The sequence below is a fragment of the Synchiropus splendidus genome, chromosome 18 (assembly GCF_027744825.2).
Source record: "Synchiropus splendidus isolate RoL2022-P1 chromosome 18, RoL_Sspl_1.0, whole genome shotgun sequence".
NCBI classification, from domain to species: Eukaryota; Metazoa; Chordata; class Actinopteri; order Syngnathiformes; family Callionymidae; genus Synchiropus; species Synchiropus splendidus.
Genome location: NC_071351.1, coordinates 2,649,415 through 2,676,142, shown reverse-complemented (window position 1 = coordinate 2,676,142; position 26,728 = coordinate 2,649,415). Strand labels below are relative to the sequence as shown.

General features: G+C 44.2%; 1 protein-coding gene across 1 annotated transcript in view; it reads left to right on the top strand.

The window, feature by feature from the left end:
* The first annotated feature begins 836 nt into the window (after window positions 1-836).
* Window positions 837-26,728, top strand: part of xkr7b (XK, Kell blood group complex subunit-related family, member 7b) — a 42,183-nt gene continuing 16,291 nt past the window's right edge. The window contains exon 1 of the mRNA XM_053848834.1: window positions 837-1,455. Within this exon, the coding sequence (XP_053704809.1) occupies window positions 848-1,455 (608 nt within the window). The 5' untranslated portion in view covers window positions 837-847. The remainder of the gene's footprint in view (window positions 1,456-26,728) is intronic.

Sequence of the window (26,728 nt, the reverse complement as noted above, 5' to 3'; positions counted from 1 at the left end):
CTCCTCACCCTATCTCTAAGGGTGCGCCCAGCCACACTGCGGAGGAAACTCATCTCAGCCGCTTGTATCCACGATCTCACCCTTTCGGTCATGACCCAAAGCTGGTGACCATAGGTGAGGGTGGGAACGTAGATCGATGGGTAAATCCAGAGCTTCGTCTTGTGACTCGGCTCCCTCTTCACCGTGACGGTACAGCGACCGCATCACTGCGGCCGCTGCACCGACCCGTCTATCAATCTCATGCTCCCCTTTTCCCTCACTCGAGAACAAGACCCCGAGACACTTAAACTCCACCACTTTTTTTTTACTGTTTATTTAGTAATAAAAAAAGACAAAATAAAATGCTCCTTGAATGATGAAAGCAACAAATGTTTGATTATTTTCTAAATAAAACATATAAAGAATGCTCAAGACGTGAAGTCGGGACCACTTCAAGACAGTCAGCCGTGTTAGAAACTAAAGTACCAGGCAAGCATTTTGCTGAACTGGCGAAAAGACTCATTTTTGTTCAACACGTTCAAATACGTTTGTTTTACGAGGTGAAAGTGGTATCGTTGCGGGGGATCCTCCAGCAAGACAGAAGTCCGTGTGCTGCGGACTGCAGGTCACTGAGGTACAAACGACCAACACAACCGGCCGCAGGTGGAGATTGTTTGCGGAAGCGCGCGTGTTTGCGCGCGGGGGGACCATGGCTCCGGTGTCGCGGTGTTAAAAGCCTGTTAGTAAAGATGCCTCGCGATGAATTGGCTGATGATGAGGCTAGTTATGATGTAATCTCCCTCCCTCCCTCCCTCCCCTTCCTGTTCCCCCACCTCTTTCTCTGTCTTGCTCTCCTATCCTAACCAACATGGCCGCTAAGTCGGACGGAGCAGCTGTGGCTGTGGAGGATGACAACACGCCCAGGAGCCTGTCGGAGTCGGGGAACCCCGTCGGCCGGTCCCGGTGCTCCAGCGCCGGCGGGAAGCCGTACACCCTGCTGGACTGCTGCTGGGTCCTGTGCGCCCTGCTCGTCTTCTTCTCCGACGGCGCCACCGACCTGTGGCTGGCCGCCGACTACTACCTGAGAAAGAACTACTGGTGGTTCGGCTTGACGCTGGTCTTCGTGGTGGTGCCCTCCGCGGTGGTTCAGGTGCTCAGCTTCCGGTGGTTCGTCTACGACTACACGGAGCTGAGCGGCGCGGACGGAGCGGCGAGCGAGAGCGGGAGCGGCGCGGCGGAGGCAGGCGCGGCAAGCGGACCGGCGGCCACGGGAGACACCGCGGTGAGCACCAAGGACAGCGACCAGCGCGGGGCGAACGCGACCGCGGCCAACGCTGCCAATGCTACCCAGGTTTACACGTCCTCCACCCCGCCGGCCGCGTCCGGCAGAGTCGGGGGTCCGCGGAGGTGCTGCACCATATGCATGTGGGTCTTTCAGAGCGTGCTACACATCCTGCAGCTGGGACAAGTCTGGAGGTAGGACCTTTTGGGTGTGTGTGTCTGTCTGTGTGTGTGTGTGAGTGAAGAATGTTTTTTTTGTGTCCTTTAAGCGCCCATGTGTCCCCGGCATGCGTGAGCCTCTTTTCCAGCAGCATTCTATTGTATCCAGAGAGCAGCTTTCTTATAGGACAGAGCAGCGTGTCAGCTTTGTTCTGGGAGGAGATCATAATAATTATGATTTATTTGATTCCGTTACGCTCTATGGTTCCCCGAGGTGGGGTTGGGATTCCAAACTACTGGCTCACGTTGACTGAAATAAAGACAATAACTAACCGGTGCTTCCACCGTCTGGCTCTTATTCTCCGCTCAGATGGTCGGGCTGCTCTTATTTAGACTCATTTACGACCAAATACCTTTTTGTTTCCCTGCCTGGCCTGCAACCATGGCTTTCCTTCCCTTTGTCCTGCTATTATCATGCGTTCGACAGCATCCTTCGTTTTTCTACCCGCACCCCAAGCCCTCCTGGTTAGATGACTTCCACGGTTTGTCACGATTCAACCACTTAAGTGTTCCGCTCTGTCGACAAAATGCTGAACATGAAAGTTTTACAGCATCATTTACAATAACTACTCTTGATCACAGCTACTCCCCAGTAGCAGGGGAGTATGGCCATCTGGTCTGCATATGTTCCATCGATGTGGAGAATGTGTCTTACCAGGTCCTGTTGAAGAAGTTGCTCGCTCTGTGTGGGGATTGAAGCCGTCTGAGGACATTGAGTGCTAGACTGACTTGTGAATAGTGCCCTCACCTGGCTTAGAATTGTCAGTGTACCCTGATGGGAGGACAGGGGTACAAAATACAGGTCCAGTGGTGCCGAAAGTTCGAGTTCAACCGTCAAACAATGTTACTGGAAATCACCAGCATTGGTCCCATCACTCTCAACAGCAAACTTAATTCCATCAACCAATGACTGTGGTTGATCACTACAACATGGCTCCGCCTCCACAGCCTCTCAGCTGAGCAGCTCGGAAGTTGGTACACATCTGGATGAAAACAGTGGATTTTAGCACATTAAATGCCTGTAATTTTATCGGTCTGATGTGACAAGGCTCAATCTTGTGAGTGTGAGGCTTGTCCATCGCAATATTTTCGTAACCAACGACAATTGTTGACTCGGCTGCAGAACATCATGGGGAGTGAAGATCACTGAGCTTGTTGCAGCGAGTGATGGAACCTTGTCTCAGGTTCCCAGCCCCTTATTCAACCTCTTAACTCTGGTATACAGGATATACATATTCATGATAATTCCCACTCCCGATTGTTGCCCCTATCAGCTGTCCAGTAGACCACATTTGACTATGAAACTTATATCAACAGAGAACAAGAATATGAAATAGGTCTAGGACAGTTTGTATTGGCCCTGGCTGTGATTAAGTTTGCCACCTCCCTCCTTTGACCGAAAAACAATGCTGACCAAACCTCAACATTTCATAACCCAAAAAATGTTTGAGAGTTTTAGATTTTGTTTTCCAAAGATTAAAATAAATGTATTCATGCTGTCATCATTCTTAGAAAGCAGACCATACCAACAGAAATACAGAGAGAACAAAGAAACAATCAAAAAACACATAAGACCAAAAAAAAGAATAAAAAAAATACTTACAAAAATTATAACAATAGGGATGTCAGCCTTTTGAAATAGTTCAGAATACAACATTGCATAAGGAGGGCTTATCACACAATGTCAGACTTGTGCAGTTGAGTCTTGGTGTTCCTTGTTTTTTTCAGTAGAATAAGACTCGATCAGGATTAGTTTTTTGGCCTTGCGTCAGGGCGTGTTGGATCAAAGAGGGAAACTGTAGGTAGTTTTTGGAGCGTCCACCTGAATCGTTCTTTATTTTCTTTCTTATAACAGTCCCATATTTTCCATGACTTGTAACCTGTCTCAACACTTCTAGACAAAGCAGTCGCCATTGTGTTTCTTTTCAAAAACAAATAGAAATGAGAGGCTGCTAATAGGATTATCAACAAAACAATGCACTTAGGAGCGACTCTGTGTGCAGCTTCTTGGCATACATTCATAATCTCATCCATGTTTAGAAGATTAAATGCTTACGCACACACCTGTGTTTGAACTGACACAGCATTTCGTCACTTATGAGATAAGAAGCGTGTAAATGTGGACTGAAGCAAGGTGAGAGGCCGGTAGCTTTGTCTGAACAAGCTGGATTTTAGGATGTTTAAGTCCTGATTAAAGTGACTTATTTATACAGATATTTAAATCGTTTTTCACTGCGCGTCTGCAGGCAACGGAGAGGGAAAACAACTCAGTGAAACAAACATAGCACTGAAGTGGAAGCAACAATTGTTATAAAAATGTCTCCGATAATTAAGGAACAGCGAGTCGACTTGAGTCACGCCGCCTTAATCTACAAACAGAGAAGACATCACAGGAGCACTTTGTAGAAACAGAGAAAAACCAACAGAAAGAGTTGCCTCTTCTTTCCTTTTTTTTTCATTATAGCCGGCAGCACCTGACAGAAAAGTTTCCTGGTTGTTGCATTATTGAAAGTGTTTTCATTCGGCTTGTTCCAGTGTGGGGTTGGCTCCATGAAGGGACATGTTCTTGTCTGACACCGAGAGGTCAGAGCCCAGTCTTGCGGCAGCAGAGGTGCGTTGCTGATACTTTCAGGCATCATGAGGTTCCTTGAGGTGCCGTTGTGCCTTATTTTAATGGTATAGAATTCGTGCTGTGTCATAAATGGATCTATATTCATTTGGGCTGGGACTAATGTTTTTATTTGAATGAATTAATACCAGCATTAATACCAAAAAAATGTTTGATGCAAATATAACAGACACAGTCACAGTGTGTGCTGCTCCTGCAACTTAACAAGCATGGCGTCGTTGGTGAAATGGTTGATTTGGCCAATTCGCATAGGGTTAGAAATGTCATTAAAACTCTCACAAGCTACAATAACATGGCGGTAAAGCAAACTTCTGCCGCTAAAAACACCCAGACATTCGTCCCGGACGGGAATTGTGTCTAGTGCTGCGTTCCAGTTGTCCTCAGAACTGGGATGTTCCCAGCTCCACCTCCAAGATGACATCAGTCGGCTTTGGATTTCCCAGTCGGATGGTCAGAGAATTCTCACCACCCCGAGATCATGTCAGGTGGAATACATACAGTAGTATTGTTCAACACATTCGAAGTCGAAATGTGACTGTCATGTCATTGTAGTTCCATTTTAGACTGTGCTAAGGGTCCTGGTCGATGCGTGGTGCAACACTGTTCTGTGTCTTCCTTTGGTAACACACTGAACTGTTACATCATTCTCAGCTTGGACTTCCCACTTCCAAGGTAACTGGAACGCAGAATAATGTTAGCTCACAAGAGTGATGAGCTGATAAAGAATAACGGTTGACTGCAGGTGTGTTTGCACTGGATACCCTCATGTTGAGCGGTAAAGATGATGCACTGTAGGTGGTCATTTTTATTTCTCCTCACATCCTTTGGTAAAACTAACACACCAGGTTGGAACGCACGCACATTTGTGTTGCGTAGGAAAATGATGAGTCTTGTCGTCCATATTTCCCAGCACTGCAGCCAGGATTACAGGGCATATTCTAACGCCAGGAAGACGTTTAATCCCAACTTTCCTTGCGTTGGACTCATCATCATAAAAAGACTTTTCCATTTATTTCCGAATGAGCACGTGCAAGATTCCAAACCTGATCATGATGCCCAAGTCTGTCACGACACAGCAGTAATGAACAACAATAAGATGCTGAGGCTGTAGAACGGGAGCGAGTTGGTTTTAATGTGATAGTTGCTAACAGGAGAGCCGTGCAAGGCTCATTGGGACTGCGGTGGGAGTCGGATTCCAATTTTAAACTTCATTAGCTGCATCCACTTCTTGCTTGGATTTGCCTAAAAATAAACGTGCAAGTCACGTCAGCGAGGCTCCGCCTGCGACTGTCACATGCGGTTATTGATGCATGTGAAGGGAACGCGTTTGGAAGATGAAAACTTCAAGAGAAGCAATTTAGAGAAACCTCATATCTTTTGACTCCCACTGGGAAACGGCGGCAATAACTTTAAGGGAATAGTGCAGGCCGTAAAATAAATAAAGTACAGTTATGTTTATTCCCGAATATAGACAACAGTCACTCTGGATCTTCATGCCTGCTAGTTGTTGAACTGTCTCAGACTATTTTAACTGCTCTTTGGGCATTTGGGCTTAGTAAAAACAGAATGGCATGTGAATATTTAATAATGAATAAATGTTTTAATTGTTTTAAGGACGACCTGGGGTGACTTTTGTCTATTTATATTGGCTCATTTAAACAGTATTGCTGGCTGCGTTTAGCGTTTAAATCAATATTCCTCTTAAAAGGTCCATCTCTGGTTCATTTTATGGGGTCCAAGTTAAGCAATTGAATTTCTATAGAAGAGAAAAAAGCCCTTTAATAGGTGATGGGTGTTTTTCTGCAGCCGCAGCACTGCCCAGCTGGACAGTAGCCTTCGCCTCACGCTGCGCCAGGAAGCGTTCATCAGCTTTATTTTCATCACATCACTTCAGTTGTTCCCCTTCTTTTAAATAGTACCAGAGCTGGTTCATTTCTCAGGATTTATGGAGTCCTGCTCGGTGTGCAGTGGTCAGCGAGAATCACGGTTTAAAGGCCACCTCGCCGGTGCCAGACCAGATCAATCAATCCCAGAAAGAGCCGTTGAATTGGTTCCAAATGGTCAGTCAGCTATAGGTGGTCCGGTTGTTAGCCATGTCAGTTCCGCTGCAGCTAATAATCAGCCCGAGTGGTTCACTGGCCCAGCGACTTTCGCTCAATAATTGAAATCATTTAGAGTGTGTCTGTGGACATGTGTCAAGCAAGTGTCGCGTTCACATAGGCAGGGACTCCTAAAGATCAAAGCACTTGACCATCCTGTGGATGAATAATGGCCGACAGAGATGTACTTCCTGTACGTTGCGTTCATTCGGTGCCGAGACGTGTTAATAATCAATGTAGACATGTGAAATATTGAAACGGTCGTGGCCTTGAGAAGAGAGAGCCGAACGAGAACAGGAAGGAAACTGTGTGTTGGGTGACGTCGAAAAAGAACATTTTATACATGGAATTAATTTGAGTTTTTATAACCAATGAAACTTTGTTTTCTTAACTTAATTTAGTCTTCTTTTAGATTACATTTGATATAAATCTGTATTTGATTTGATTTACGCTAATTTTTTTTTGTTTTCTTTATAATTGTGCATCAAATGACATGTCATATTTCAACAAAAAGGAAAAGATATCGTCTATATTTAAAGAGAAACTAAGCAGAATTTGCATTATTGAAAGTTATTTTAAGCTTGTCACTTTCAGTCAAGTGAAAATAAAACGGATTTGGAGCGAAACTTTCCGATCTACCACAATAGACACGCGGCAGCTTCCTCCCCTCTCAGATGGCAGGACGGCGTGTCAGACACCTGATCCAGACTGAATTGTCAATTCCTTTTTTGCGTTCGTACCGTCTCTGCTCTTACTCCACTCAACACCACCCTTTTGTCGAGAAACACAAAAACCCCACTGCGGATAAACAAACGAACGTGGAAGCGTCTTTGAGAGACAGCGGGACTAATTCTACCTGCTAGAAATGACTTCATTAGAGAATCGCTGCTTCCAGTCTAATTGTGTTTGTCGTCAGAGTTTTTCTCCCGGTGAGCGGCGAACACAAACATACCGACGCTGATATTTGTACCAGAAACAACTCCGTGGGAACGTCTTCACATTTTCAGCTGTGAAATACTGGCTTCCCTTTTGTCTGTGATTTTTTTTTTTTAAGGCAAGACATCTGAACCTGCATCTATATCAGAGTCGATCCTGTAAGTGCGGATGGCTGGGACGTTCCTTTGACATCATACATTGAATAAACAGAATTCTATTCTTTCATTAAGAACAAATCTAATCTAGAACTACCTCATCCAGAGCCCTTTATTGGGTTTCATCATTGTTCGCCCCTGGAACAACACAGTGTAAATCAGAGTAGGCCAGTTGAAGGCAGAAAACTAAAATTTAAAAAGAAGTAGAGTGCAAGTTAATAAAAGGATTTTCAATTTTAAAAAGTATTTAGCTTCTCAGTTTGTTGTAGATTGATTTATATTTAGTGTGAGGTCTCTTTCTTGCTAAGTCTGAGTGCCGTTCTGGAACACTAGTGCCTCCTGCTGTCCCCTGACACGCATTGCTACCAATGATATTTCTTCCATACATTAAATCGGGGGTTCTTAACCTTTTTGATCTCGGGGCCCGCCTTTCCCAGAACAAACGGGCCCGGGGCCCATTCAAGTAATAGAACTGATTCATTACTCTCGATTTTATTTGTGAATAACCATATTTAATCTACTTACACAAAAACATGAAACCAAGTTATCATCGCAAGATATTTATTTGTCATTGAAAAGTACAACCCGCAGCATGACTGGTGCAAGTCATGTTCCATCGAATTTTGCTAAAGAAAAAAAGAAAAAAAAACTACACTTGATGCAAACTGTTGAGAAAATTGGAAAAGCTGAATACAATTCTGAACAAAATAAATATCATAAAACCATGCCTAAACATCATAAAATAAAAATAATATATTTGATTAAAACTCCTAGGAAGATAAACGTCAAGTGTAAATGAAAGTATCGCCATAAAATGTTCTAATTCATTTTCAAAACTGCTTCAGGTGCTTTTATGAACAGTTTTTACTGACATCACTTTATTATTATTTTTTCTTTTCAAGAACTTCTCCATAGTTGGTAACCATCACAGATTTGCAAAAGGATGCTTCAGGATCCAGGTCCTGACCCAAGAGTGAGTGGAAAAACACAAGACAATGAGACACTCATTAGAGGCAAACATTCATTTACTGTACTGTCATGATGTACCAAGATGTACGCTCAGTTTAAACTGCCGCTTCAGTGAAGATCCTACACTGCTCATGAATTGGGCTTCCGTTTAACATGAGGAAATATGATGAGGCGGCATTTTCTCCCATCATAGTTAACTCATGACAATCTGCCCCATGTACGTTCGCGTCAGTGTTAAAGTAAGTTAAAGTAAGAGTCGTATTTGTGCTCCTGCAGCACTATAGCGCCACCATGGTATTCCTCTGCGGCTCCAGCACTGAAGCCTTGTCAACACGTGTCGCTCCCCTCCCAGGTTGTGGCCAGCAGCAGAGTGAATTTGGAACAACACTATTTAACAATTGAACATCCCTGGACTGTAAATATGCACAGGCCGATGTAATATTCAATGGAGTTATTGATTATGAATAAAACCCTGCCTGGAGAAATGTTTTGATGATGCACAGGCTGCTGCTCGTGCTCCTCTCTGATGAGCCGTCTCGCTCTCCATCTTGGTGTCTGTCCGTCACACCGCGCTGAATATTCCTCTTCAGCCCTTGAGGGAGCTGTCAATCACTGGTGGATGTGTGAAGGGATCTCACGTTTGCGCTGGCAAGCGATCTTCCAGTGTTCCTGCGTGTCTGCACGACTCACTTTTAGTTGTTGAGCTGCGGCGTGAGCGGAGGTGTGGTGGTGATGTCGCGGTGGTGCCGGCTGTGAATCCTTGCGATGGCTCTTGTCCCCTCTTGGGCATGACGTATACATACGATCCAAGAGGCATACAACTGGATTGACAGATGGGTGGTCTGTGGTGGCATAGCGCCTCCTTAAAAAACCAAAAAGAGACATCAAAGATGGAGCAAATGCATTCTTTATGTTGATATTGCTGCTCACCAATAGGGGGGATCAGGGGGTTCATGACAACAACAAACTCCAAAACAAACATGGTGACCCTGGGAGAATGTACCTCTTGCACAAAAGACGAAATTGAAGGCATCTTCAATATATCGCAGCTGGAGGACGGACAAATTCTGCCATTGTTATGTCTTCTTCCCTTGTCATTCGGACTGCGTATGCGTATCGGGTAGTAAAAGCAACACTGCCTCCCATGGTTTCCGGTGATATTGCAGTTTGGCCGGTGCAGAAATACGGACAAAATGAACACAGAGCATGGACATAAGGCTCCGCCCGTATCTGCAGCGTAATGTAACATTGAGCATAAACAGGCCTCCGAAAATCGATGACCTGAGAAACACATTCAACAAAGTGAATTCTTGAAGTTGATATTCAAGAGAAATTTTCAAACCCAAATCACACAAGGACTTGAGTCAAATATATATATAAATGACGCAGCATGTAGCTGATGCTAGCAGCGTAAATAACATCCAGTGTTGTATGTCACATGAAGAAACACTTTACCCCAGAATCCTCCTTGTTTTTAAAGTTCCGAAGAGCGCACAATGTGTCTGTCTGGTTTCATCCTCTTCTGGTCCGTCCTGCACTTTGTGTGCAGCCTGCCACCTCTTGCTTGTTGAAATGAGGCACAGCGGTGTAAAAGCACCTCAAGCCAAAGGCTGGTTTATTAAACAGGGAGGAAGGTTTCTAAAAAAGAATTAACCAACCAGAAGCGATTGCTTGTGCCGCCTGCACAAGTCCGCTGAGACGGTAAATTTGGTAAATTGTCAATCATTTTATACATCTCTAAACCAAAACTGCAAACTGTAATAACATAAAATTGTCAACACAAACAAACAAAAGGCTTGAAACACACCGTTCCTTTGCTTGCTCCGTCCACCCACACACTCGTAGTTGTGTTCCTACAAGTTATTAATCATTGACTCCAAGCAATATTCTGGGTTGACAGAAAAAAAAAAAATCAATCTCAATTTTTTTTTTTCCTCAGTGGAAGTAAACAGAGAAATAATTAGAGTCAAAACTTGACTGGAAAAAAGTAATAGTTTTTCTCTGCTCAGCAGTATTGGCAATATTTTATGAACTCCCCAAGAAGCAACTCCAACCGTAATGCACTCTTCCCCGCTCAGCTGGACACGCGGTCGCTACGATAAATTAGTAAGAAGACGTAGAAATGGAAAGAAGAAAATAAATTCATTACCACTGACAGCGAGCCTCGACTCCAGACCAGTGTTAAAAAAGCTCTTCCCCTGCCGGGCACTCAAGAGCCTCGCTGCTTTCTATGAGCAAATCGGATGACCCAGATTCCTCTCAGGGATCAACTTGAACTGCTATTACAATCGTATTCTGTTGAACGAGGATTCCTGGATTCGCTGTGAAGATATACAGAGCCATTTACCTGCTTTAAGAAATATTTACAAATGGTGTGAAGGAGGTTGCAGTGGGTGAAAGTAAATACGACTCCGAGGACAGTTTCAAATCCCTTTCATCAAACTACTTCAGGGATTTTTCCCAGCATAGAGGGTGCCTGACCCATGCCGGAGCAGGGGGTAGGTGACCCCTAAGTGCTGGGGAGAACCCTGGACTCGATCAACTCCTACTTCTTTCACTGATAATACTACCAATAATGCAGTTTTAATCTGCAATTTTCTACTTCCTTCGCAGGCACCACTAAAGTTCTGCTAGACTAGTGTGAGTATAGGTGCTGCTGAGGTGTCTACCACAGCAGTAACTCAGCTACATTCTCCACCTCTGTCACATCCCAGATAGATAGATGGATAGATAGATTATCTAGGACAGAACGTGGACTCGGGCCTTATTGTTTTGTCATGTGTGCACTTCACTGATGCATGTTATTATCGCACGGCCTGCAGGTGAACACACACACACACACGCGCGCACGCTGATATTTCTTCCTCTTTCTTCCTCCTGTTCACGCAAACCCATCCTGACACGTTCCTCTGGAGTGTGTGAACTACGCCTTCAAAGCGAAACAGAACGGTCGTATAGCGACGGTTTTCTCCCTCTGAACCGGCTGAACTCCGCGCTCTGATCTGTCCGTCTGAATTTTCCTCTCGAAGATTGTGTGTGTGTCAGTTCGAGAGCCCTCCAAAGAGAGGTCACATTTCGAAGACGATGACCCAGGGAGCACTCGCTTGATGGAAGGTTCTCCTCTGGTGCTCGTGATGCTCGCAGTCTTTTCCAGCAGCTGGAGTGTTTTTTGTTACGCTCAGTCGCCGTTCACTCACATCTGAGATTTAGGTCAAGGCATATTTAAAAAAAAAACCCCAAAAAACTCTTACTACTGTTGCTACCTCTAATCCTTCAACACTCCTTCTGTGAGAACCCCCTGCCACTACTATGAGGTGACTTCCTGATACTTTTGCTCTTTTGAATTTACTGATTCTGATTCGCTAGCGGGTGATAAATATAAACACAGCAACATCCTACCACTAACTTACAGGATGAAAGCATCTATATTTCCAACTGAACCTACATTTCAATGTGATCTTATGACAGCGCTTAGCTGAGAATCCATTGGTCCTGAGATGACCTCCGTGCTGTTGTGGCCACAATATCTGATCTGGGTCTGTAAGAGGCATTGACCTCAAGAAGGAGATGGGCATCGAGCATCATGCAGAATAGATTGCTGCACTCATCGATCCGCACGCAGTTAATTACAGTTGATTCAATGGCGGCTGGTTCACGGCTGCTCCGACATCGATCGGAACATTTCCGTGCTGAAGTCTCAACATTTGCGCGCTCAAAGAAAAAGCGCCTGGTGTCCTCCGTCATATCCCGGTTGATCTTGAAGTGTGTCAGCCGCGAGGAGGCATGTTAGAGGGGTCTGATGTGAGGCCACCCTGATGTTACATCTGTGGCGTTGAAAGTGCAGTTTGAATGGGACTTGGATATGACACTTTCATACCATTAACAGAGAAGGCAGCCTCGGTGGAACAGTTGGAGATCTCATTTTGCGTTACAACTGTTTTATACTGCTGTTTCCGAGTCCCAGTGGCGTCAGGCTTTGATCCCAGCTCTGAATATTCTAAATCCTGAAGAAGAGACATTTAAATATAACACAGAGGAACTGAAATTGAGGCATGGGGAAAAGGGGGCACAGGAATCTACACACATGCAGGCCTGGCAGCCAGAGAAATCATTTTTCTTACCCAGCGCTTTAGGCTTTTCTGCACACTTAAGCACCAAGACAGCTACATCATAAAAGAAAGAAGCTTTTTTTGATTTACTTTATGGAGATGCTCACGGCTCTGTGAAATTCATCTCCACAACATTGGCGAGGAGGTTGCTAAATAAGTCGCCGGTTAGGATGAACATCATGTGCTTGTAGATTCCATACAGTTCCATGTCGTTCCATGGACCATTCAACGTCAGACCCTTGCAAAGGTGACCTAAACAAGACAGGAAGTGACCAAAAAAGAATCAGAAACTGAGGCCCAAACAATCAATCCGGCCAAGATTTGATAAAGTAGTTGAAACAAAGACGGTGGAAAACAAAGCCAGACGTCACCTGACACTCGGGACCAAGCCCAAATACATGAAAACTTTGAGATGACATTCATTAATCCCGCCACAACTTGTGATTTCCCTCTGTCAACTTCATGTCTTAAAAGGCGAACAGGACAGCGCCGCCTCAGTGACAGAGACGCATCCACCTTCTTCACAAGCCTGCTCACTCTGTTGTCATTACATGACAGAACCTCCGTTTGCATCATCGCCACCATCAAATGGCGTACAATTAATGAACAGACCTTTTTTTTTCCCCATTTTAATGATATTCCACTGCGAGGAGAATGATTACTCTTGGCATGGAGAGACTGCAGCAGGCTGAATGATGGATGCACACGGCCTCTGGTATTAAGACGGTTCCTTCAAAACGATCAATGATTTTATCTGCCCACTTGTTTATGGGAAAATGGCATTTCGATGCATGTTGACAGTGCCCTCTTTTTGGCAGCTAAAATGCCAGAGGTCAGTGTCTGGGGTCTGAGGGACGAATGAGAAGAAGGTCCAAACAGTGTAAAGACAGTAAACACATGGTAAACAAGTGCACTTATTTCGGCCTGCAGTCAAGAGAAAGCTTCCTCTTTGTGTTGTAGTGGTGATTTATGGTCAAGAAGGATCAGGTCTCTTCTGTCCCAGTGAGAAATTAAGCTCAGAGGGGAACAGGCCCGATCAATCGATCACTTACTTAGCCACAGTTCAAAGCCGCCGCTCTAATCTGTTGTTGTGTTCCAGGCTGGTTCCGCTGGCCTCCGTGCTCGCAGTCAGCCCGAGTAGAAAGGACAGGAAGGAACGATGGACAACGGTTTTGGGCTCCGCAGTGTAAATAATAAAGCAGTCTTTTCTTTATTAGCCCTCAGAATTCTGGCTTCAAACCAAGCAGTGTGTGACCAAAGTTACAAAGTTTCTCTCTCTCGCTCTTTCTAGCTGGGGTTTTTCCGACTTGACACATATTCTCTCAAGTCATTCATATTAAACGTCCTTTGCCCACTAAAGTGGTTCGCTGTTTTACATTGCTGTGTGTCTCGCAGCAGTGCGGCTCAGGAACAATGCAGAACCAGACTTTTCTGTCTGGAGCATGGAACGCCCACAAGATGCTCAAGTATTGATTTATTTTCCATTTCGTTACTTGAATCTGCTGCTGTTTTTTGGGAGGCGGTGTGAATTATTGTGCGGATGTTTATTGTGTTGTGGAGCAGTGAGTAAAGGAAGGTGGTGACCAATTATTCAGACATGATCTCAGCCCTTTTCGCTTTGTCATGGCTGTATTTTTTTCTTGCCTTGGATCTGACAGAACGTGGGGCTTTTACCAAGTGGATAGCCGTCTCTTCGTCTTGGGGCAGTACTCTGGAAGTTTTTTGACAGTCGAGGAGCGTTTCACTTGCCACTCCCTGAAGAAAAGTGCCTCTTCAAGTTGTTTACAGAGATGCTACATGCCGTGCGTGGACATTGGAAGCTGCAGCACACTGGAGTCCTAGATGACGAAATTTGTCTTTTCGCCCCGATGTTCACTTTTTTGCAATATGTTTACCACAGCAAGAGTATTGCTGAGTTGTTGTTCATTGTCAAGGAAGTGGTTGTTTGTTAAAATGCAGTCTGTTGCTCGCCCTTCAGGAAGTGCAGCCAGCAGCTCGAACCTGACTGTGGTCCAGTGACTTAATAAGAAACGCCATTTAAATATGTTTTATATATGGGAACGTTTTCTTCCAATAATAATAAGTATTTATTATTATTTGTAATTAATATATTTTTATTTTTAATATTGGAAACCACAAAAAATTATATATATTCGCGGCAACAGATGTATGTAAATGTCTATGTAAATGTAAAATGCTTTTACGCCCGATTCATATTTGCTTAGTTTATGTATGTTGTTCGGCATTTAACTGCTAAATCTTCAATATAAATGAGAACTTCTCGACAACGGAATGAGAGTAGCTTGATCGCAATTTGCATGACTTTGTTTTGTGTCTATAAAAATGCGAGTTTATTGTCATGAGAAATAAAGTTCTCCCCAATCAAATGCAACTTGAGTTCCGCGAGCGAGTTTAAAAACAGGCCGAAAGAAACGTCATAAACATGTCCTCCTTCATGATGCGTTCCTTGTTTGGATGTTTCCACTTTGTTTTTCTCTGTTTCGATCATGTGAGGTCATTATTCTGAAGACTCTCATTTCAAGTCCATTTCATCGTTGACATGTAGCGGTAACCCTGAGTAAATAATTCAGCTTTTTGTTTTAGATATTGTGCCGTGCTGCATTACAACATGTCAAATATGAAAACTGTAATCCCATTTAAAACATCTCCAATCACAGATGAGCAAACGTTTAATCCGAGCAGAAGACAAATACAGAGGTCTTTCTCTGCGCTCTTTTAAACTGTCTCCTTCCTCTTGTCTCTGCTGTCAAACAAAGAGTGCTCACAGCCTGTCAAACAAAGATTGAAAATCCTGACATGCAGACAATCACGTCAAATTTGACATTTCTACTCTGCGTTGTTGTTGTTGTTTTTCTCTCCGACGACATGTCAATCTCCATTCTTCATCCTTCTCAACTTTTCTTGTTTACTTTCTGCACGCTGTCTCCAAAACACCAGCCGCAGTGGACGGTTAGAAACCAAACTCTCAAGCCTCCTCCGGTCAGGGCCAGCCTCAGTTAGAGGACGGTAAAATCCATGTGTGGCTGTGTTCGCACTTTGTGTGGCCACATGAAAAGAAATAATCATCAGTGGCTAGGAATGCAGAAGAAAGAATGCACAAAGGTGAGCGGTGATTTTTTTTTTTTTCCCGCCGAACTAAATCCTTCAAAAACAATGTGTCATCAAAGCCTGTAGGGAGAAAAGAAGGAAGCAGTGAAACAGCAAGAAAAAAAGAAGAATATCCCTTAAGTGAGGGCTTAACCTCTCTTTGACTTGTCCCTCTATGTATTTTATCTCATGGAAATTCAAAGGACAATGTGGCTGAGGTGAGCGGTGGAGGGGATTCATTCAAGATGGTCACAAATGTTGGGAGTCAGATACCGCGGCTGGAAATGCATTGAGAGCAACACGACCACTTTATAAGGCTTCACATACATGACACATATAATGCTGTGATGTGCCCTTGCTGAATGCTGTAGACGTGAAGGCGTGAATGTGTGAGAGGTCGCTTGTTTGGGGCACAAGGGGCAAGCTCTAGGTTGACCTTTCCCTGGAGTATCATGTTGGAAGGGCTGAATCAGAGGCTTGTACTTCCTGGTGTTTTGCCATGGGCTGTGTTACTGCCCTCCACAGTGCTGGTCAAACACTTGACATGTGAGTGTATTGTCAGCACTAAACATGGAGCCCCAACCAAACAATGTTCGCCTGGGTCAGGATCTTTGGTTTGACTTGAATGAGTGAGGGGGAGATGCTGCGGTGACGTGATGCAGTGAAGCAAGTGTGTCATCACAACAAATGAATGTCAAACTAATTCTTATTTGAAATGGTCTGATTGAATTACTCTACCACTATCGCTGCGCTCTGGTCAACGGCTGCCGAGTTTCTGCGACGTGATTGATGACAGTCTTCTGTATGGGATTGTTGCCACAGGTCTGTTCGCCTGTCAGGATCAGTCACATGCTGGCGCTGGATTACGTCGAAACCTACTCAGATACATCTGCGGTTGTAAATACGGCAGAGCCAACAGGAAGATCTGTTCAATACCGCAGACGCTCTCTTTGGTTGCTTTAATAAAGACTGCTGTCGTAGCCTGAGCCAGCGAACAGCAGGGCGAAGTGATGGAAGTTTGCGCTCTGGCTGAGAAAGTGAAAGTTTTCAGCCTGGAGCTGTTCATCTAACAGCTCCCTGTAGTTGCTGCTCAGTATCAGTGAATCCTGAACTCAAACACAATGATGCGCTGTCAGAGCTGAGAGTGACGTCCTCTGTGTGAGGGGTGGTGGCACCTGTTGCTAGAAACGTTGGCGACGGATCTCGTGTGGAGAGATTTACGTTGTGGATGTGTTCCTCCATTGTTTAGAGAGTTTGCCAGTGATGAGTCACTTTTTGAAAAAGAAAAAAAACATTTTGTTTGCACTGTCAAGTATAAAAGCCCACAGTCCAGGATCTATATCGTTCTGTTCTCTGACATACATTGGTGTTCAGCAGAAAAAGTCACTCCAGTTCTGTCATTTTTGGAATAATTCCATCTGTTTGTAGTCGACATCAAACACCTGCTGCTTTCCTGCGTCAACTTTGTCAACTGCTTTGAATAATGGCGGCATCAAAGTTTCTTTTGACAGAACGTGTTGCTGCTGTTGGTTCGCGAAGCAAACAAAGGTCTTTTCAAGCATCCCTTTCATACGCTGAGCAATTAAAGTGGTGGCGACAGCTGAGTCCAGCCCGATTAGGTCCTCGCATGACGGGCGAGGAATGGCATTGTTGGTTTGTGAGCAGGGCGATAAAGCAGCCCCACTGTTCTACAATGGACTCAAAATGGACTGAAATGGACTGCTGCTATTCAAGACACTCACCTTGGCACCGCGTCACTACAGCAGTGGGTCGAGATGCCACTTCTTGGTGGAGAAATGTGGAGGCTTCTGGTGGATGCCTTGGCGCTGACACATCCTGTTTCAGTCCGTTACGACCGATCTGTGGGACTTGTCCAACCGCAGTCAGTCCGTATGAAGAATCTTCCACAAGGCTTGGTTCTCGGGTCTGTCATTCGACTCATCTTTCTTTCCTACTAATGCCTCAAGGGCTCTCCCCAGTCTGCACTGCACCCTCTCTAGTTTTGGCCTCATTTGACTGAGTGACTGTCAAATTACCCCCCACTAACTGTGGCTCTTCACCATTATACTGTCCTCAAGACGATCCCAATGGCTGCCTGTGACACATTTGTCTTCACCAACTGTAGAATTATCTGTCAGCTGATAATTCAGGAGCTCAATAAGCTACACGCTGTGAGATTCTTCCTCTGGCACTTTTCACAACTTATTGTGGACCTCTACGGGACTCCTCTTATTGATGTTCTATCGTTTCACGTGGCCGCTGTGTGAGATTTGCTCCGTAGATGACTGGAATTGCCTCTTTGTTTGACTGTGGGAAGTGCCCTATTGTGCAAGGGAGGTCAGGCGAGGATGCAGGAAGGAGAACACCGACGGAAAAGGGAAAGAAGTGGGGGAAGAAATGAAATACTAAATGGTGCTGGAACAAAAGCAATGAGCTAGACAGATTGAGGCAAAACAGTACTATGTCCAAATGTCCCATAATCCTTTGTTCAGCGAATAACAAACCCAAAAGTGTTGGGTCGCAGTGCTGCGGCTCATGATGAGCCTGCTTCTTTTGCTACTGAACTCTCACATGAAGATAGCAGAGCGCTCTCCAATCCCGTGGCCGCGCTCTGGAATCCAGGGTGACAGCAGCCCAGAGGTCATGGTCACAAGTTCTAGTCTTCTGAGCTGACACGTCTAATGATTAACTGCCCTAAATACGATACCATTTGTTCATTACATTCCGTGTTGTAGGCGGCGGCGAGATGTGGCTTTTATCGCCGGCACAGCATCAGCCAAAATGACGGACCTTGTTGCTATAATTTTCTTTTCAACCTGTCGTGAGCGCTTATGTTAGTAAGATTGAACCACTTCAAAACAGAAGGCGCACTTTCCCTGTGACCTCATGATGCCCCACCCAGGTCTCCTCTTATAAATAAGATGAAATCCTTCAGTTCGGTCACGACCAACGTGTCGACCTGAGGATCCTGATCTAAGAATGGCGGAATATATTTTCACCTCCCCAAATTCTTTCATGATGTGCACTTAACACGACAGCCTCCTGGGCGGCACTGTGGATATAGTCTCGATTCATCCACAGATTTTCAGCAATACAGAGAAACACTCTCACAGAGGGAGGGTTGCCGTTGGCGACAACAATAACTCCCGATGGAACGCTCTTCCCTGTCTCCACCCTGGGCTGTTTGCTGTATAAGCATATTTGTGGCACACACATGCAGACTTATAGACAAACCAATAGCCACATTCCTCCTCTCACACAATAGTCTGGACGACAGAAAACGTCAGGAATTGATTCCTCTTGTTCTGTTATCGCACTGCTACAAGCTGTTCAGGGGGGCTCGCACTGTGAACTGTAATTACATTGCAGGTTTTCTGGATTGAAAATGGAACCATACTTCTGGCCAGCAGCCATTTTTCGACATCAATTTAATATTTCTATTTTTTGTATTACCATCTTACAGGATAAAATGAGATGCAGTACAAACATGCCTTTACATTGTAGCTTGTATCGCCACGATTGACTCCATCACTCGCCTCTCGAAGTGACCAAAAGCCAACCAGTTCTCTCTGTTTCGCTGTCTCACTCGTCTACGCTGGAGTTGAAATGAACAAGCTTCCAGCTCTTCGCTGCCCCGGTGCTTATCTTCCATTTTGCTACCTTCTTCACTGACCTTTGTGTGGAAGCTGGTTGATGACTGATCGACCCTCTCATCCGTTCCATGGTCTGCTCAACTCGATGTTTTGTTTGGAGCTCAGCTTCTGCTCACTACAGTCGAGACCAAGATTCACCTCCTCCTTGTTGTTTGTCCATCTTAATCTTCTTCCTGGATCTTCAGCAAAAATCCTTTAAACCAGGGGTCCATTTCTTTTGGGCCCACAATATGTACAGCGACTGTTGTGACTGGCCACCAAGCCAAAACACAGCTATTTAATTTAACTCACATTTTGTATCGTATTGAAAAAAACTAGGATAAAATGACTTCTTACTCATTTATACATTATATGCTTCAAATTTGATTCTGATTTGGCTGACTTTTTCTCAGACTTTTGATTTGATTCTTTCTAGATAGATTTACTCTAAAGTTATTTGAACACTTTATTATGAGGTTTTTTTTTTCATTTTGAGGGAAAGCAATGCAATTCAAATGATTAAGTATCACTCATTAAAACAATCTGTTTTGATTTAACATTGCAGTATAACAATGAGGGAAAACTCAAAGATCCATTTAGAATCTAGAATCTATTTTGTAGTTTTGCTCTGACCTCACGAGGGCCACATACGGTCAGGCCAAGGCCCCCGTGCCACCCAATAGAGGTCAGGAATATAAATAATAAATTCATAAAAACATTTTTCTTATTATACTTCCACATCATTTCGATTATCTTTCCTGATTTATCCCCATACTTATGCCAGAGTTTTGGCACTCCTGATATTCCGTCAGATAAGAGTGATCAAATAGAGAGCGAGGGTCAAATAAGGCTTGTCAACATGAAATAATAAAAAAGAATGAAACAAAACTGGGTAACTTTTGACGACAAAAATAATATTTAACAAAAAAGGTGAAATACTTGATATTAATAGTGTAATCTGTGTGTAAATAATGTAAATGATATACATGCACCTTGTTAAAGAAGAATTACAAACTAAAGATGACAACGTACGGTTCAGAATTCTATTAAAGAAGATTACTTATACTTACTTATACTTTTAATCTCTACAGTCCAATGAATGTTTGAAGTGCAAGTGCATTTGAAATGTGTGCACAAACAGGCTAGATGACCAAATATCACTGAGAAGTAAAGCCCAGCTGAAGCGCCACTTCTTGAGAGTTGCAGTCCTTGCTTACATTGCCAAATCTTCCCGCTAATAAAATGTAATTCTCCAGTGCTCCTAATAAATATTTGACTGTTTCATTATCCACTGTGATGGTTTTTTTTTTCTTATAATTGGGTGTCTGCAGTTCAGTGTAGAAAATCCCTGGCAGTGGCGAACTATTAATTATGTGAGGGGCATCTGTTGCCTGGCAACTAAAAAGCTTATTTTTAAAATGTGGAGCTGACAGTTCCATCGCCATTGGAGGTCTGACATGCAAAACACAATTGAGTTGAGTTGAAATGAAAAGAAATCAGTCAATAAAAATCAAAAACCTGACATTTATGTCAAGAAAGAAACTCAGAAATCACCAGAAAAGAAGCCGAAATTCAAAACTCCATGTTTAGTTCTGTAACCAGCAGCCATGAAATCCACATCACACACCACTTTGAATTCTTTGTTGTTGCTTCTTGGTGGCTAAATTTAGCATATTCATCTCCCTGTTTAGTGTCATATCAGATTAATTCCATCACCGCAGGCACTGCCTTTTACAAAGACAAACCGTAGACCAAGTGTTTGCTTTGGCATCTTGCTGTAAATTGGCCCAGATTTTCTGACATCCGTAACCCCGAAATGTCCTTTGAAGATTGGCTTTGTAAAAGCAGTGGTGTAGGGATGACAACAAAGAACACTTTGTTGCTTTTGTGCTTTTCATTTTGAGCCTCTTGACATTTGGCCGCATGTAATAACAGAACGGCCGGACTCTGAACCCCGGACCTTCACTTTGATGATGAGGTCTGAGAGAGACAAAAGCACTTTCTCCTTCAGTGTTGGTCGCTCAGTAAGGAATGTGCATGTTCTTCCGATTGGGCGCACGGTGAACTGCTCTCAAAAGTGTCTTTGCCTGCTGGTAATCGCTTGCTTGGTCAGCAAAATGGGAACGGCAAATATATCAAGCCCACCACCACCACGTGACCGCTTCAACCAAACATAGCTTGAGTTCAAATGCAGAATAAGACCCATCATTTAACGAATAACTTGCGCTGATATAAAGGCTGGCTGTGGTTGCATAGAGGTCCAAAATATGTCATGTGCTTCAGAAACTTGGCTCGATCCCTGGACTTTCTTTCTGGGCCAAGATGACCATCGACACACTCCAGAGTGACCTAAAATAGCCTGTGACAAATGGCTAAAATGTCACGGTGATTCAGTCGGAGGGCCGTCTATCAACTTAGAAGAGGCCTGGAATCCAGCAGAGCATGAGGGAAATGAGGAAGTTGAAGCTTATGCTTTTAATATTCTTCAGAACGGTGCGCGTGTGTGTGATATTGCGTGGAAATAGCAGAGTAGACAGCCAAGGCTTGATGTAAATGCTGAAAGAATTGGATATATTGGGTCCTTGAGTGGCTTTATTCGGTCAAACAATCCAGTCCATCACAGTCATGAGCCGCCGGATGATGCGCACGTGAGCGGAGCAACTCCTCTCTGGCTGACAGGAGTCTTGGGAGACCCCTTTGATTCTGACCGGAGGCTTTATTAAAGCCAGTATTGTCATGTTCACTTTGAAGCTCATCTCCCCGGCAGAAACACGGCCTGACATTTACATTTTCCTCATCAAATCCGTCCGTCTGCTCACTGATGAGAGGGGAAGGGAGGGGGGGCGGCAGGAGGAAATGGAGGAAACTCCAAAAAGGAGAGGTTAGGAAAGCGATCAAGACGACGCAGACCAGGGAAAGATGGATGGTATAAACAGAGAAACCAGACAGGAGATTGAGAATTAGAAGCAGCCAGAATATAAAGCAGAAGATCAAATGGGATGATGAATAAAAAGTCAGAAAAACGCAGGGGTGAGGAGCAAAGATCAATAAGAACAGTTAGCTGAAGGCTTGACGGAAGGTTTGAAGCGAATGTTTTGTGTATTTGTGCTCGAGACCGAGATGAAAACATTCACCAAAGTTCTTACCGCTGCTTCAGTGATGGAGAACGCTAGTACAACAATCATTGAAAGTGGAGAAACCAAGCTGTTCAGTGCAGAAGCATGAATTATCGTACTATATTTTAGGGCAGTTTCCACTACAAGCCTTCCACTCTGGCCTGCCATCAACTTACCCGTGAGCTAAAATACTCTGTAATGATTCTTAATCCGTCCTCTGATGGGTTGAAAACAGATGTGTAAGTGGCGACAGATGGAATGATTTGGTTTGAATATGCTGTCTATGAATGTGTATGGTATTTCACCATTAGTTTTCTTTCACGATTCAACACAACTTTTGACCCGTGTAAGGCTGATAATCCGACGTCCCAGATGTGGGAATGATCCACAAGTTTATTCCCATTCGACCCACACAGCCAACCTGTCAATCAAATGGACCATCGTGCGGGTAAAAATATCTCCAGAAAACAAGCTGGACGCGGCAGATATACAAATATAAACACATACGTGAGGGAGTGGAGACAGACAGAGGCGGGAGAGAGGCTGTCAGGAAGATGGATGGATGGAACAATGAAAATCAATGAAGTCTGTCTGCACCTCTGTGCGTGTGCGTGTGCGTGTGTGTGTGAATAGAAATGTATTAAATGAGTCGATCATGTCATGTTTTTCGTTTACATCAGTTGTACCTGCTGGGAAACTCACGTGGACATGCACAAGTGTTTGTGCGTTCTGGTTGCTTTTGCTAACTTTTTCTTCTTGCTTGTCACAATTTAATGTTGTCTGTCATGTGAAAAATGTAAGGTCTCAGACCTCTTTCTCTCAGGCATATCGCTCATATTAGTGCTTGTATTTTCTGTTTTGACAGCTGCATCTATGTTGCAAAAATGAAATGGATGTTTGCACAAGATGTATTCGCTCAAAAGCTGTCCAAAATTCTTGTTAGAGCATGTACTGAATCACAATTACGACTTTAAATTTATGCTTTCACGTTTGATTTTGCTGTCTTTGATCCTCCACCAATGCTGCTTTGATCTGCATTTAGGTTCCTCATGAGTCAACTAGGGTTATCCGAACTCTGTCAGTAACTTCTTACAGGGAAATAACCAGCCTTGCTTGTTGCCAAACGAGACTCACTCCTGTTGTATGACTTCACAAATATTGTTGTGAAATTGGTCAGTAAATACAATTTTTGTTTCAGCTTTTACATTTGCCGTTCCTTTGAGGTCCGACTTCAGTTTCAGTCATGTACAAGGATGATCGAGAGTTACATTTATACTCTCGCTTCTCTCCTCCACTCATCTGTTTCGATATCTTTGTGGCGTTCTTTTATCTGTGTTGTGTTCTTTCCGGGTGTTTGCATCATCCCGCTGCCGGAGTCTGTGTCGGTCCCCCGGGGGACTGTTGCCTGTTGTCAGGCAGGTGAAAGTCAATCCCACATTAACACGGAGAACATTCGGATGATAATAACTCAGTCTGTTTGCTTCCCCACGAGACACTTGACGTGGGAAATCCCCACTCATGAGATTACGTGCAGCACTTTCCCCCGACTGAGTTAAATACTACCTTTTATCAGTCAGGCTTTTGTCGTTCTTTCAGGGTCGCAGGGGCAGCAGCCAGTGCAAAAGACCCCCAGGCTTCTTTCTTGCTAGAAACTTCCTCCATTCTCTGGGGAATACAGTAGGACTACCAGAGAGGTGTCCTAAAAAGGGGCCACATCAGTTGGTTTCTCTTTATGTGGCGGAGCAGTGGCTCTACTTCGAGTCTCACCTGGATGACTGAGCTCGTCACCCTGTTCTCAACGAGAGTCTCACCATAGATGGCCTTGTAAAACGCCACACTGACCTGATGCAATCCCTCTCTCCCCTCTCAATAGTGGAGCGCATGTGACCTTGGGAAACATACTTTTTTGCAGTACTAGAATAAAGTGTCATTGCACATCCACGCAAATTTCAGGCACTTTAAGTCTTTTATGTTACAGACAACAATGTTCATAAAGTTGTTGTGAGTGGATCGATATTACTTTCTTTATTTCTTTTCTTTAATGTTTACAAGGATACAATGTTATGCAGATTTTATCAGAGGCGGCGGAGAGTTGGGGGGGAGCGAAACGTTTACTTCTTCTCCCTTAAGTAGACCCCAAAATACTTGAACCCCTTCACCTGGAGGAGAACATTCCGCCTGAAATCGCACGAGAACCATGATCTCGGGTTTATAGGGGCTAATTTTTATCCTGTCATTCATCCAGAGCCTCTCAGTTTCAGGGGCAAACAATCTCCGATCAGAGAAGATGAGATGAGACCACCAAAACCCCTTTCCACCCTGGCTGTGCCGACAACTTCAGCCCATAAAAGCTGTCCACAGAACCGACGGCGACATGTAAAAAAATGCTCTCAGCTCTTTTTCAGAGTACAACTCCAAAGACTGCACACGCATCCTCCAACATCCTGCCCTATTTATTGCTCCTTGAACACATCTCCTCCTGCTCTTTTCATGCGGCATATTCCTCATTAGCGTCATTATATGATGATATAAATGGAGCGGCAGCTGCTGCTCCTCTCCTCAGTCGCTCGTGTGTCTGTGCGTATGACATCTTTTTTCCAAGCAAGTAGATCAGGTGTCCTTCATGCGCTTTCCTTTCCTTGCACCTATTTCTCTACACAATGCTGCTCTGCTCATCTCACCTCCAAAATTAGATCCTCCTCCTCCCCACCACCCCCCACTCACTCCCACCCACCATCACGTTGCCTTTCCCCATCTCCATCCATCCGTCCTCTGTGGAAAAATCCTTGTCTTCTGTGTTTTGTGGAGTGGTGGAATGTTTACCCCCAACCGTCATGTAGCAGGATTTGGGCTGCAGACCCCCTCCTGGCTGCAAAGTTCCAACACAAATGCAAATACGAGTTGTCGAGCTCTGCGGTGCGGAGGCGACAATTTGTCATGAAATATTGAAATGATTGAAATGAAAAGGAATGGCGAATTCTCCTCCAGCATCATTGTAGCAGAAGTCAAAGGTTGTGCTTTTTTAGTGGTGTCTGAGGTTCCGTCTTTCTGCCTCACCTGAACTGACCCGATCAGCTCGTGTTGCCTTCACTGACTGATCCGACTTTGGAGCGTGTTTCATGAATTTTGATACGTTGTTTTTTTTCTTTCAAGGATGTCAGTGTGTAGATGCATACAGTCTGTTGACAGTTTAGACGAAAAGAGAGTGGAGCATATTGATTTAGTGGCCCATGACTTGGCCTCTGGATTTGTTGTAATTGTCTGTGATGGAAAGCTATCTTCAAGTATGTAGCATCACAAAATGAATTCAGTCTCATAAGGAAGTTTTCAGGAAATTGACGCTGTCTGTGTAATTGCCAGGAACTTGTGTCTCAGAGCTTCACAACATTATTTTAATTGTTTTGTATTCCATTTGTTTATAATTTTAGTGTGTCTTTGTGAAATTAAAAAAAAAAAGTGTCAAACTTCAGGCCCGAGGTCCAAATCGGACCCACCAAGTCTGTAGCCTGTGGCCTGTACGAGAGTTTAAAGTATAGCGTGAATTCAAAGTGTACCAAAACTCAGGTCACCTCATGCTCAAGTCTATAGCGTGACACACGTCATGAAGTCTCTCGAGGTTTCGGTCCAAGAAGCAGGAGAGGAGCATCCAAAGTCCATAAGGGGCGACACAACAGGAGGGTGAGGTCAAAACTTGACTTGATGGTGGCTAGATGAGATGCGACTGGACTAGACGGTTATTTCACATGGAGACTTGACGGGGCAGACTGAGATGATGACTCGACTAGACGGCTAGTTGACTTGACTTGGAGACTTGACAGGCAAGGTGAGAGAGTGACATAACTTGACAAGACTGTTTCATGATTTAGAGACTTGACTTGACTTCACAAGACAAGGCAATGACTTGACTGGACGAGACAGGGCTCAACAAGACGGTTTCTTAACTTCACTTGACTTAACTTGACAGGAAGACAGGAGCCTGACGTGACGGACGAAAGCGCACCAACAAAGGAACAAGGCAAAGACGGGCAGATAAAGGAGACACGGGAAGAAACATTTGTGGGAGACCCAGGCAAGATTAACCTCACCAAAATAAAACAGGAAATAAACAATTCACACTAACAGACGCCTGACGACTGACAAGCCACAAGTGACATGAGACGTAAGCCTTGTTGTTCGACAGTTTGCTGGAATAGTTAACGTCAGCTATTACTTCAGAAGCTTCATTAAAAACAGTAGGACAGAAAGTCAATGAAAGATATGATGTCTGTAAAGATGAGCCACTGAGATGCTTTATGCAGAAGGGAGACTGCTTCTGCTCAATACATATACAGTATATACATGAATTCCCGCCGCTTGTGAGTGAGTTCGACTCCTCTGACCCACGTGCTTTATCATCCACCAGTGTGATCGCTGCTTGTCTTCATTGCGGCTCCAGTTTCAACGAATTACATTTGCCTGTCAACTATTAACTGGCTGTACAGGGTTGAGGGGCAACA